This window comes from Sitophilus oryzae, unplaced genomic scaffold, assembly GCF_002938485.1.
Source record: "Sitophilus oryzae breed Bouriz unplaced genomic scaffold, Soryzae_2.0 scaffold_578_pilon_pilon, whole genome shotgun sequence".
Lineage (NCBI taxonomy): Eukaryota > Metazoa > Arthropoda > Insecta > Coleoptera > Curculionidae > Sitophilus > Sitophilus oryzae.
Genome location: NW_022147171.1, coordinates 3,365,617 through 3,380,771, shown reverse-complemented (window position 1 = coordinate 3,380,771; position 15,155 = coordinate 3,365,617). Strand labels below are relative to the sequence as shown.

General features: G+C 35.7%; 1 protein-coding gene across 1 annotated transcript; it reads left to right on the top strand.

The window, feature by feature from the left end:
- Nucleotides 1-863: 863 nt before the first annotated feature.
- LOC115887612 (zinc finger BED domain-containing protein 5-like) lies at nt 864-2,798 on the top strand. Its single transcript, XM_030907079.1, has one exon. The coding sequence runs from the start codon at nt 864-866 to the stop codon at nt 2,796-2,798; it is 1,935 nt and encodes a 644-aa protein (XP_030762939.1).
- Nucleotides 2,799-15,155: the final 12,357 nt, after the last annotated feature.

The window sequence follows — 15,155 nt, the reverse complement described above, 5'->3', positions numbered from 1 at the left end:
CCCATGGTCAAGAGTGCCCTTCCACACTCCGCTCTTCCGCCCTTTGAGAAAAGATCGTTGGCAGAGTGAGTGCGATCGCTTATCCCGGCGATCACTCGGCTCATTGCTCACCATATCTGGCTACCCTCACTTGGTTTAATCTGTGGGTCAACACAGTGTACCGGGGTGTGGCGCTTGGAGCCAGCAAGTGAGAGTTGGGTGTCTCGTGAGGACCAGTTATCTGGGACCTCCGCCCGCCTATGGCGCTTGGAGTGACCGTACCAGACAAAAGGTACTACCTCTCCAACACACCCCTACACCCCGTCCTGGTATCATAATTTTAAAACGCATAGGCCATTCTTTACATCTGTGCAGTAGTCAAGCATGTAAGAGCTTACCACGGACGCCAGAAGATTTGGCTAGAAATATTTATGGATATTTTAAGGTATGATTAAATTTCTTTCTTGTGGATATTTTTAAATTTTATTGTTTATTATATATACCCCAGGGTCCGCAAAGGGGCGATTGGGGTTCCGCAAGAAGCCAATAATTTTTTTTTTTAAATTGTGGTATCACCCAACAATGAAATGGTGTAAATAAAAAAAATATTCTTAGTACTCCCCTTCTGATCTGCATCCGAGCCCGAGCTCGCGCGCTTGTTGCGACTCGTTAATTTTACTTCGCTTTGCAGTCATTGTAATGCCGTGTATGTATTTTGCTATTTTGTGCCTTCTAGTAATCGCCGGCCGCTGTCCTAGGTGCTTTTGTTTTTATGCGGTAGCCTTCCTTACGCAGTCTTCGCATTGAAAGTGTTTGTTTTAAACCCGTTGAAAGACGATTTGTTTGTTTTTCTTGCCTTTACTCTTATGTAATTATTATTTAAAATGGATAAATGGCTGAAAACTGGTTGTTTTAAAAGAAAACAAGAGGTAGAGGAAGATCCAACCATCAGTCAAGATGAAACTGTTGAAGGGATTTGGAGTAATGCTAGCAGCGATGAGCCGTCAACTTCAAGTTTTGTTCCCGTTGCGAATAAGAAAATTAAAATTAGAAAATATTGCCCAGAATATTTATCCTATGGTTTTGCTTCCACTGGGGATCCTAGTGCGCCAAACAGCCAGTGTGTAATTTGTTTTAAGACTTTCAGCAACAGTTCATTAGCTCCAGCGAAACTTCTAAGACACTTACAAACAAATCATAGTGAATACAAGGACAAACCTGTGGATTTTTTTCAACGCAAGTTAGTGGAAATGAATAAAAGTAAAAAGAATTTATCGTCTTTAGTGGGTAGCAGCATTAATGAAAAAGCATGTAAAGCCTCATTTCAAGTAAGTTACCGCATAGCTAAGGCTGGAAAAGCGCATATAATTGCCGAAACACTTATTAAACCTTGTTTAATAGATGTTGTCGAAACCATGATTGGTGAAAAGTTTAGTAATAGTGTAAAAATGCTGCCACTTTCAAACGATACTGTTCATAGGAGAATTTATGAAATTAGTAACGAAATAGAAAATACAGTTATTCAACGGATAAAAGGTAGTGGTTGGTATGCACTACAGCTTGATGAAACAACAGACGTGGCAGGGTGTGCAGTATTGCTTGTTATTGTGAGGTACATACACAACAACTCTGCAGAAGAAGAAATGTTACTTTGCAAACCTTTGAAGACCCATACAACCGGCGAGGAAATTTTTAAGATGATCGATTCTTATATCACTGAAAAAGAACTTAATTGGAATCAGTGCATTAATATCTGCACTGACGGTGCAAAAGCAATGACTGGTAAATATTCTGGATTTGTTGCACGTGTTAAAAATGTCGTTCCAGAAATTGAAAGTAGCCATTGTATTATTCATAGACAAGCATTGGCAGTAAAAAAAATTCCTCCCGTTCTTAAAAACGTTTTGGATGAAGCAGTAAAAATTGTAAATTTTATAAAGTCCAGGCCTCTAAATTCACGAATTTTTGCTGTTCTTTGTGAAGAAATGGGTAGCCAATTCACCACGCTTTTGCTTCACACCGAAGTGCGATGGTTATCGCGAGGAAAAGTATTGGTTCGCCTGTTTACTCTGCGAAATGAGGTGATGGTGTTTCTTAATGACTCTTCATTTGAATTATCATCAAGAATAACTGACATCAAGTGGTTACAATGTTTGGCATATCTTGCCGATGTCTTTTCAAGCCTTAATGAATTAAATTTATCACTCCAGGGAACTTCTGTAACAGTAATCTCCTTATATGACAAAATCCAGGCCAAGTTAAATAAAATACAGTTTTGGGAATCGTGTATAAACAGAGGAATCTCGGAGTGCTTTCCTACACTGCATGATTTTGTGTGTGAGTCGAAGACTGCATTGTCAGCAGAAATCACTTCGGAGATAATAAACCATCTTCAGAACCTACAAGTTTCAATCAGAGAATATTTTCCAAGACGAGAAGAGGATCTTGATTGGGTTCGCAATCCATTCTCAGTCCCAGTCGAAAAGTTTCATCAAACCCTAACTGTAAAACAAATTGAACAACTTATTGATGTTGCTGCCGATGGAAACCTTAAAACTACTTTCAACTCGGCTACATTGTTGCAGTTTTGGGCCCAGCTTAGAAGTGAATATCCAGAATTAGCCAATTTTGCTGTTAAAAAATTGTTGCCGTTTGCTACAACTTACCGTTGTGAAGTAGGGTTTTCGAAGTATGCTCTTACAAAAACCGACTTAAGAAGTAAACTTAATCCTGAAGCAGATATGCGGATACAACTTTCAAACATTGAACCCGATATCGACAAACTTGTATCAAACAAACAGGCCCATCCTTCGCATTAAGCTCATAAAAAATATTTGTAATGAATATTTAAGTGTTTTACTGTTTCTGAGTTATTAATATATTATGTACTTAATTCTTACATTTTTTTATTTACTCTTAATTTAGAAGCTCAATAAGTAGTATTAATATCGATATATTGACACAAAACCAAACATGCACTATGTCTTATATTTAAGAATATAGGGTAGGGGTTCCCTAGAAAAAAAAGTGCACTCTAGGGTTCCTCACTCTACAAAAGATTGAGAAACACTGATTTAGACAATTTACTGCCGATTTTTTTTTTCGATTTTGGCGTAAACCCTAGCAAATATTAAAAAAAAATTTAGATGCACTTTGCGTAATTTCTCGAAATGATTTTTTTTGAAATCTGGCAGCAATTTTCAAAAACAGAGAGAAATGAAGAAATTTATAAATTAGTAGTTAATAGATATGGCCTGGACGATATTCCTTAAAGTGGCATTCCAAAATTTAAAAATAATATTAGATTGTGGTCGCTTAAAATTTTGGATAAATGGACTAGAGTGGGTAAAAAAGTAGATAGATTTCTATCTACATATGAAGAGTGTATCGTTGGTGGATTTCTATCTACATATGAAGAGTGTATCGTATAGTGGTGGCGGTATCGTTTTGTTGATCGGGAATGAAGAAGACGTGTACCATCCGGCTGGTCGAGACCCCAGTATACCTCAACAAAATTATGGTCGCCCTCCAAAGCTTTTCCGTGAGTGTTGCACAAAATCTAAAATAAGCAAAATAAAGTGAATAATAGATAATTACACGTTGGAAGGGATTTTGTTTGCCGCTGAACAAGACTTGTGCGGAATCAACATGCTGCAAACGTTGTAAAAAATTTAAGTAATGACCTCGAGAGTGCCAAAAAAATCAGACACTCGCAGAATATTGTTTCAAATCAGAGATGTCTCAGAGGACGAGGCATTAGGCCTTTATCTTGATGCAAAATTGACGACCAACATATTGAGGGAAGTAGCCCTTGATGTAGGACACGATTTGATTCCTTAATTTTATTGCCTGAGAAATGCTAAGAAAAGATGCTTTCCACCTGACGAATCGATATATGTATGTTGATGAGATATCTGCTTCATTCTTTACTAAATAAAACGACAGAGCGACTGTTACAGACATTAGACTTGCCAGTAATTAGTGAAATGCAGCCAGCAAAATTAATAAGTAAATGGGGAATTGATGGAAGTTCGGGGCATAGCCAATACAAAGAAAAATTTACAGACCAAGTCGCTACTGATGAGTATTTATTTTTAATTTGTTTTGTGCCTTTAAAATTGATATTAGATGACGATTCACACATAACGCTTTGGGTTAACCCTAAACCATCATCTACTGTTATTGCCGCGCAATAAAATTTACTTTTCAAAAAGAAATCAAATTTTAGTGAATCAAGAAGCAGAAAGCATGAATTTTCAAATAAAAACATTGAAGCCAACTGAAATTAACAACCATTCCGTCAATCACGTTCTTCTGTCAACAATGATAGATGGAAAAATTTGTAGTATTCTGTCGGGAACAAAGGGGAACCAGAATTGTTACATTAGTGGTGGAAACTTATCCGAAGAGGCTCAAGAAGCCCGGAACAAAGATTGCCGGAGATTCCGAGAATTCAATACACGTAAGTGCTCTAGGTATGCCACGAATAGAGACTTGTTGACAATGCTGCTAATATCCTCAGATCCAATCATCAATAAATTTCGAAATAAAATTAATAATAAAACAGAGCCGTTTCCGCGTGAACTACAAAATTTATTGGTAAGACACACGATATCCCATCAATCCCATGAAGCTTATTGATATCATTGGCTGCATTCAGCAGATGAAATACGATTCGTAATCGATTACTTCCGATAAGTAATCGTCTATCATATAATTTTTATTTCTTCTGAACACCTTCTTTTAAATTCTTTGATTCACGTGAGGGGGCGCTACTGTTTATTTAGTGAAATTACATTTTTCCGCATGTAATTCTAGTTTTTGGATTATAAATCGTGATTGTGGTTATAGTTTCTTTGTCATTTTATGTTTTATCACGTGTTTTATATTTCTCTTGTTTTTTGTTTCGCAGTTTCAAATCGCTGGAAAAATGAATAATCTAAATATCTTCTTGGATGACGAATTAAATTTAAATATGGTTAATTTTATGGCTAATGATTTAGCTAGACTTTTACCATTATTAAATGTTCAACAACGTAGACTACGACATCGTAATGAAAATTATTATGAAAATATAATACCTAGTTACAGTGATGTACAATTTTACGAACATTTTCGTATGTCTCGTGAATCTATGGCGGTAAGTTTTTATAAATTTGATATATTTATGTTTGTTAAATAAAACATATTTTGCAGGAGCTGATTAATATTGTGGGTCACTAAATACCGAATCCAAATGCAATGGCTCCTTTAGAAAAAAAAATGTTGTTTAGTGTTTGGGTTATTGCCAAGCCGGAAAGTTTTCTTGCTACTAGTGATAGATTTGGACTACCCACAAGTACAGGCCATGGGATTTTCAAATCTATTTCTTCTTTCTCTCTGTGGCTATTTCTAGTTTACTTCAGGACTATATAAAATGGCCAGAAATTAATGATTATGCTAATATTGCAAGAGTAATAACTGATTAAGTTATACATATATACATAAAATAAAGTATATATTTTTGCAGATATTTCTCAACAGGACACGTCATTTTTATTGGGATAATTGGAGCTATAGATGATTGTCACATAGAATGCAAACAGCCAGCTGGAAGCTTATTTTAAATGAATATTAAGTAAATCTCATATGTCTTCTTTATATTTAGGTACATGTGACCGACCATAGGGGAAAATCTATTGATATCTATGTAGGAAGTCCCGGAAGAATGCATGATGCGAGGGTATTTAGGAACAGTCCACTTCATGAACGAATTATAGCAGCAGATGGATTAATTCCATAAAAATATCATCTTTTGGGTGATTCCGGCTTATCCCCTAATGATAAATATACTTACACCATTTAGAAACACGGGGCATTTAACTGCATCACAAATACAGTATAATAATACACAGAGCAGTAGGCATTTGGTCTTTTAAAATCAAAATTTAGAAGACTGAAATATTTAGATATTAAAGATCTTGCATTAGGAAACCATATGATTGTGGCAGCCACAGGCTGTACATACTACACAATTTGTACACATCTGTACACATACTACAAAATTTTATTCTTGAGAAAGAAAGTATCCAGGTTGATAATTACGTAGCTGAAGCAAATGAAGATGTGGAACATTATGGTGTTGAGGAAGCACAGTATGAAGTAGCTGCAGTCGAAAAACGTAATGAAATTGTAAACAGATTTTTATAAAAAATATTTAAATTTATATATTTTATTGCTATAAGAATTAAGTTTGTCTATTTTTACTTTATGTACATATTTTTATTCTGTACCCAACTATTTTGTTAATTTATACTTATGAAATGTGATGTTTAATAAAATGTTATCTTGTTTTAATTCTCCGACACCTTTTTTTTTGGTCATAATGTAATTGATCTCCATATCCACAATTAGAATAGCTTACTAATAAATAATAAATCACTTTTCCCATAGTAAACTAATCCTAAAATAATAAGTAGAGTGATTACAATTTTTACGAACATTTTATTAAAACATAGTTAAGAGCTCAAACGCACTGACGACCAGCATTTGATTTAATGTTATTACTGGTCGGAGCTGCGACCTGGTCGTCAGTGCGTTTGAGCTCTAACTAGTAATGAGGGAATCAAAAAATCAATTAATTAAATTTTCAATTTATTAAAACAAATCATATAAGTATTTTAATACTCATAAATATATATGTATATGGATCTATTTTTCTAATAATTGTCTTAATATATTGTTTTCTTCTTGCCGAATACGGTTGTTATCCTCGACTGCTTTGCGCAGAAGCCTTAGCTCTTCGATTCTAGATTGTTCTAGCTCGATTTGTTTTTTTCTATTGGCTTTAACTTTTTGTGCACATGGTGTGTCATGTGACGTACTGGACTCTTTTTTGATACTGGTCCCGGTTTGTACCGTTGAAGTGGAAGGTTGGCTTAGTTCTGTTGAAGCCTTTTCTAAAGATCATGCAGTGGATAACTAAGTGAACTTATACATCTAGGTGTTATTGGGAACTGTTTTGATGTTGAAGGCATGGAAGCGATAGTGTGGCCTATGTTAATGGTTTTGTCTTCTTGGAAGATGTCTTCCATGGCTTCAAAATACTCCCACTTTACAGCCCCTCTTCCGGTAGATGTTTTCCTTTTGTTATCTTTAATTAACTTGTAGGTACTTTACCAAATATCTTTCTTTTTAACTCTGCTATTCCTCAAGTCCTCCTTTTTTTCTGAAAGGCACGACAGGAATAGGCACTTCAGTAATCCTGAAGATGCCATGGAAGAAAGCGGCCAAGATGATGGTTTACCAAGATTTTATGGCAAAGATAAAACACCATGGTTGAAACATAAGCCACACAAAAATTACACCAAATTATCACAACCAAAAGTAAGACCAGAGCCTGTAATATTGTTACACAATTACCTGGAGTAAAATCAAAAGCAAAAGGCGCCAAAACCATATTAGAATGCTGGAAAGTGTTTTTCTCAGATGCTATGATCAATAATATTGTAAAATATACAAATCAAAAACTGGATATGATGAGAGTCTTATACTCGCCCTAGGGATTGTCCTGTTGAATTATCGGACTTTGTCTTGCTGGGGTAAAGGGAGGCACAGCTCCAGATATTTTTGAAGCTACTATGTCCAAGAAAAGATGTCACCAAATAATTCAAGCAGTAAGGTTTGACGACGCCACTAAGAGGCAAGAAAATACGGCTGTTGATAATCTTGCACCCATTTGTGAAATATTTGTCACTAAATGTTTATCAACATACAGCCCTGGATTCTATGCGACCATAGACGAAATGTTAGAAGCGTTCCGTGGCCGATGCAAATTTAGGCGATATATAGCCAATAAGCCAGCAAAATACGGAATCAAGATTTATGCCTTGGTTGACGCTAGTATATTTTTTCACACTAAATCTAGAAATTTACGCCGGCAAGCAGCCTAAAGGACAATATCAACTACCCAACGATGCAGCTAGCGTAGTAAAAAGATTTATGCGACCCATAAGTGAAACCGGGCGAAATGTAACAACGGATAATTACTTTCCTCTGTACCCTTAGCCAGCTCTTTAGTGAACGATCATCGCTTGACAACGATAGGTACCTTTCATAAAAACAAACAACAAATTCCCCCTGAGTTGACAAATCTAAAAGGAAGACCTTTATGTAGTAGCATGTTTGCATATGGTAACGATGGAAATAAGTGTTTACTTGTATCATATGGTGCCAAAAAAATATCAATGTATTACTGAATGTATTTCAACACGACACAGCGATAGGGCTTCACAAAGGACAATGTTGATCATTTCTTTGATTTACTTTACGAGCCAGCATTGGAAAAAATTAAATTCAATGCTTTACGAATATATAACGTGGACGAAACTGCCATAACAACAGTCCAGTCCAAACATCCCCGCGTCATTTCTTTAACCCCTTCCGCTCCATCATATCTACGTATGGATATTTTTAGATATAGGAAGATTTACCAGAATATCCACCGGTGGATATTCATATATGGACTAATATAAAACATTGTATAACAGGGGTATAGAGCTCGCTAGTCTCATTTAGAGTATGGTAGGGCATAGCTATCCATACGTGGATATTGCAGTATAGTAAATAAGAAATATTTTTTTCGTAAATTCTTCGAATAATGTAATTAACTGAAGGTCAACATTTACTATAATTGTGGTAATCCAACTGCAATAATAGTTTTTTATTTAATGCGCATTTTACTTTTTCGAGATAAAAATGACACAAAAATAATACAACTTTTAAATTACAGTTCTGTGCAATTGTTTTACTTCGGAATAATCACGTTTAGGTGGCGCGCGGGGTGTTTTCATTGCGTACGGGAACACGTGTCAGTCGGTCGATTTTTAGTATTGATCATTTGATGGATTTTGTTTGATTTGATGGTTATTGTTTAGTTTTTGTTTTTAAAAATGTATAGTGATTTTGACTCCGATAGTGACGTGAACTATATCATGTCAAATAGTGACTCTAGCGATTCAGAGAGGAGTTATTCTTCGACGGATGAGGAAGAAGTTATTGATGCGGTACAAATGAATGACTGGACGACTATCATGGATCCGTTCGAAGACAAGCTTCCTAGGCGTATACCCGAATTTCAGTCCAATTATGGCTTTCATCCGGCAATTGACTTTGAAGATTGCAAGGATGCCGTAAATTGTTTGGAGGCATTAGTAAAGGCCGATTTCCACTAGGCGATCAGGTCACAGTACGCTCATGGTCCGCTCATGGTCAAGATTTTTCGACAGTATTTACACTCTTCAATCAAACGTCGCTCAATTTTGTGTGGTCGCGAAGTTGTAAAACTGATTTTAAAAAATGTTTAAAAACTTTTCGAATAGTGAATTGGCTGCTATTGCAATATGTTTGGATGAAGAGGAGTATGAAAATAAAAAGAAACGGAAAATATATGGGTCCATGATATGTTAAAAAAAAGAAAAACTGAAGGTGAATTTTTCACTTTACATAAAGAACTTGTGGATGACGAAATGAAAATTTTTCAATACTTTTGTATGACGAAATGCGCATTTCATTATATTTTAAATAAAATTTCGTCGGACTTATATATAAGAAAAAATACCACCTTTCGAGAATCTATCACACCACTGGAGAAATTATGTGTATGTTTAAGGTAAGAAAATAACTTATTTTAATAAATAAAATTATTGTTAAAAACCACATTGAATACAAATCGGATAATAGGCACCTACAAAACCATTTTATTTTTAATAATACCTACAAACCTGTGAAATTATATTTGTTCTTCACAAGAGAAATCTTCATAATATGATGACGCTGCTGAGGAAAGTGGGGTAGACGTAGTTACAGAACCATCAGTGTTTGTTTGAAGTGGTAATTTTTGATATTCTCTTTGGGGCTGCTCGATTCTATTAAAACTAGGACCAGAAGTAGACTGAAAATCATGGAGAGAGTCTTGTTGGTGTCTTTGGAGACGCTCGATCGATAAAAGTTCGACCGGAAGTGGATTGAGCAATATGGAGGGAGTCTTGTAGATGTCTTTGCGGCTGCTCGATGCAAATGAAACTGGAAGTGGATTGGAAATCATGGACGGAGTCTTGTTGGTATCTTTGGGGCTACTCGATCGTATTAAAAGTATGACGGGAAGTGGAATTTGAAGCAGGTTGATCAGCACAGCCTCGATCATTATTAGGGCGGCCACGCATCCAAATATATTTGTCTTCAATATCGGACACATAATTAAATATTTGTTTTTTAGTCGTGTGAATACCGGCGGCTGAAAAATTACGCACCGTTGCCTTAATACTATCGAAAACTAGATCTAAATTATCTTTTTCTTTTTCTGATTTTTCCGTTCAGCAATTCAATACAATTCTGCATTGTCACGCACTGCCTCTATCATTTGTTCGTCCATTTTGTATTGAAAATTTGAAAAACACATTCACAGGTACGAAAGTATTTACCCCAAACGCAGAATCAGAACAGAATTTGACCGGCACCTGATCGCACTATATTCACACTGCCGTCCAGTCATCCGACAGTCAGGTCTCGATCTCTTCAAAATATTGTCTCCGAGAAATTCCGCGGTCAAAGAGCGTGAGCGTACCGTGAGCGGATTTGCAAATGTGGATGCTCCGTATAAATTACATTGAATAATAAATGTTGACCGTGAGCGTACTGTGACTTGAGCGCCTAGTGGAAATCGGCCATAAGTCCTAGTATTATAAAAAACTTTTGCGAATGGACCAATAAAAGGACAGACAATATTTTGAAGACAATCCTCAAAATATTATGAAGGTTTTCGGACTAAGGTACAAATCAGTGGAAATAGATGAAATGTACGTATTTCTAGCACTATATTTTCTTACTGGATTGACAAAGTGTCCACAACTTTCGGATTATTGAGTACCGATGATATGTGCACTGGTCCGCCAGTTTTTCATAAATCCGTTATGAGCCGAAATCGCTTTTTATCAATTCTAAAGTTTATTAGATTTTCACCACCAGAACTAGCCAAATCGCTAACTAGATTAGGCGTTTTCATGGCACTTATAAAAGAGAATTGTCAAAATTTGGTCGATCCAGGGCCCGTTTTTGCAATCGATGAACAACTTATATTATATAAAGGCCGTTTACACTTTCGCCAGTATATAAAAACTAAAAGAAGTCGCTTTGGCATCAAAATGTTTTCTTTATGTCCTAGCGCACCTGAACTCCGAGGATATACATGGAATTTTTGTATATATATATATATATATATATATATTGGCAAGGATATATACGACGTGTCGCATATACCAGGAACAGAACACCTGTCTTTTTCTGAGAAAATAGTTGTTCACCTTTGCCAGAATCTACTGAACAGTAATCGTGAAATCATTGTTGACAATTGGTACACATCAGTTCGTCTTTGCGAGTTTCTTTTGACACAAAAAACTTTCCTGACTGGCACCATTCGATCAAATAGGGGCGTTCCAAAAGGCTTGACTTCGGTTCCGTTACAGAAACAACAATCATGTTTTGTTCGCAAGGATATGCTTCTTTTAGTTCGGTACAGTGACAAGAAAGACGTTTATCTTTTGACCAGTAAACATACTGCTGGATTTTGTGAAAAACAACGATATGAATCGGGTGGAAAAGTTTTTTATTATAACAAGCCACAACATATTGAATTCTATAACCAAAATATGGGAGCAGTCGACGCGGTGGACCAAGATACTGAAACGTACAGCCCTTTGCAAAAATCCTACACTTGGTTTACCAAGATAGGTCTCCATATTTTAAATCAGATGCTATTGAACTCCAAGATATTTTACAGCCAGGCTCATAAAAAGCAAGTTTCAATGTATAAGTATAAAAAACTATGCTGTCGCGGTATACTTTTGAAATATAGTAAAGGATACCAAGAAATGAATGATAAAAATAAACCATCATCTTCCAAAGTATTGCATGCAATGGCCGATTTTCCAAAGGAAGTTGGGAAAAAAAGAGCTCTACGAAAAGTATGTGTCATTTGCAAAAGATATGGTGTGCGTAAACTAACAAGAAAATGCTGCATTGGTTGTCCGGAAAAACCTGGACTCTGCACAGCTGAACATTTTGAAAATTATCACAAATGAAATGTTTTTTTTTTCATGTTTTTTCAGTTCATAATTTTGTTGTATTTTTGAACATTTGTTCTGTTTTGTATTAGTTTTTGAAATAAATTGTTTGATTCCATTGTGTATATATAACCTTCAAACAAAATATCGTCAATTTGGTATAATATCCAAATGAGTATATACTGGTAAAGGTACTGATATCCATATATGGATATTTTGGTATACCTATCTATCCGCATGTGGATATTCTGGTAAATATATTAAATTGTTAAACAAATTTATATTGTTGAAAATATTAATTTGGTGATAATAATGATAATATCTTATTTATTCCAAACCACAGCTTCCTTCAAACCATTTTTTGATAAAAAAAAATATGTGGTACAGAACCCTATACATGAAAAAACAGCCTGGAGCGGAAGGGGTTAAAGGGAAAGAAACACAAGTGTGCGCAGTAACTGCAGCTGAAAGAGGCGCTTTAGTAACATTCGGGTTCTGCATGAATGCCGCAGGGGGGTTTGGTCCACCACTTTTCGTGTTCCCTCACAAGAAGATGAAAGCAGAATTATTAGGCGGGGCTCCTCCTGGATCTATTGCTGCCTGCCACCCCTGGTTGGACACAGCAACACATATTTACACAATGGTTAAAACATTTTATTGCCTACGTTACACCAACAAAAAACCATCCAGTTTTACTAGTCCTGGATGGGCACTATAGCCACACAAGAAACTGGGACGTTATTGAGATAGCTCGAAGCAATCACTTGACTATTATTTGCATTCCTCCCCATACATTCCACAAGTTACAACCTCTGGACCTATCTTTCATGGCTCCATTCAAAACTTACTACTCACAATCAATTCAATCATGGCTGAAAAATAATCCAGATCACAACGTTACCGCATTTCAAATATGCAAATTAATGTCCTCAGCATATTTAAAGTGTGCTACTGCCGAAAAACGGTTTTCTCAAATCGGGAATTTGTCCTTTTAAAAGAGATGCTTTTTCGGATGCAGACTTTGTTACTGAAAGACAAAGGGAAAGAACACCACCGCAACAGGACTCAGACATTGACCTAAATACTTCTGAAAATGTGCAGCAATTGGACATTCAGAATACACCTGAAAGAGAGAAAAGGGAGGAGCAGGAAACACTAGTAGCCCCGAAAGTAGCTAAAAAGCCTTTTACTCTAGTAAAGCCTGAAGACATCATTACTATTCCCTCGTGTAGTGGAATGCAAAACACATCAGGAAAACGCAAAGGGAAGCAAGGATCAAGTAACGTCATTACCAGCACTCCGTACAAGAACGAGCTAGAAATTTCAATAAATGAAAAATAGAGAAAGGGCGACAAGGGCAAGAGCAACAAAAAAGATAAAAGTAAAGGCCAAGACAAAAGCAAAGGTAAGAACCTGAAACGCCGCCTAGTAGTTCCGAGGAGGATCCAATACTCGATGATGATTCTGACATGAACGCTAGTGATGTTGATGTGGAATGTATGTTCTGTAATGGTCTATTTTCGGAAGATGTCAGAGGATAAAAATGGGTAAAATGTGTAAAAGTGGCCGATGGGTTCATGAGCAATGCGCAAATTATGATCAAATCAAAGAGTATGTGTGTGAAATTTGTATGGACGCATAAACTAAATCAAATAATCTTAATTTTTAACGTTAAGCGTTCTTTATGTTACTTTCACTCTACATCCGAAATTAGGCAACTTTTTTTCAAAGCACAGAAATGCATACCTATTTTTGGTTTTTTAGTTTTTTGTATTTTTGTATTAAAATTAAACTTATTTGACTGTGTATATCTTTTTGTGTACCCCTACAAATAATAAATATTTACCTGTATATCCAAAGTCCAATTTATTATTTTTTTCTTTTATTATAAATAAAAACAAAAAGCTAACCGAAATATGGCACCTTTCCTCTAATGCGTACTTTTTTGCAATAAATCCCTTTATTTGTTTTGGTTAGGTTAGGTTAGGTTAGGCTAGGATAATGATACAAATTAACTATAACAGATGCGAAAGAACACCGAATTCCGCGTTTCGGTTTCTGTGACCTTCAGAAAGAGTTCATAGACAATCCGCATCAATGTATAGTTTGCGTTATTATTTGTTTGGGTTAAAATAATCTGCACCAATATGTGATCGAGGCATATAATCTCACAGTAATTTAATAGATTGCTCGTCATATATCAGTTCGTAGGAAATTAGGGGAAAAAAAGACATTTATAGTATAAAAACATTAATTTATTTAACAAAATTTAATTAAAGATGTGACAAAATAGTTACTTTTCTATTGGTTCTATCGAACTTTTTTAGTCGAGGCACAAAATGAATATTGACAATAATAAGTTCATTTTGACGCATTGAATATTAAAATTTAAAATAAAAGAATAGGTAATAGCTATTTTCGCGGAGACGATTCGGAACTAATCCTGAACGCTAAAGCTGCGGCCATTAAGAAGCTGCGGCCATTCAGAAACCAGGCGCTCAAAAACAATCAATTGGAGCTGCATCACTGGAGTGGGACATGTACCTTGGGAAATGCCAGACCCATGGTATGAAAATCGGAATCTAAGGCGCGATTTGCCAGAAGTGTTGGGCTCAGAAAGATTCAGAGCCATAGGCATAAGGCAGGACATACAAACGCAAAATGCGGTTCGTCGCATGATTAAAACACAGCGTTAAACAAAATATTTTAGCCGTCAAAGACAAAGATTGGTTCGAAAGAACAGACGCCTACTTAATTGTAGTTAAATCTGCGGATCTAAAGTCAAAGACAAAGTTAAAAAATAAAACTTTATTAAGTGACAGTTGTGTCATAGTAAATTGAGTTGACAGTTTTAGTTGACCTTGCCCATACCTTGCCTTAGTGTTCAGAATTAGTTCCGGATCGTCTCCGCGAAAATAGCTAATACTATTAAGAAAATAAATCACCATCATGGTAACTTTTTTCACCTGTTGAAAAAAACCTGTTTTGCGTATCATAACAATATAAAAATGTGTTTTTTTAACGTTTGTAGAAAAATAATATTATCTGTCACAACAGCTACCTATTACTACCTACTTA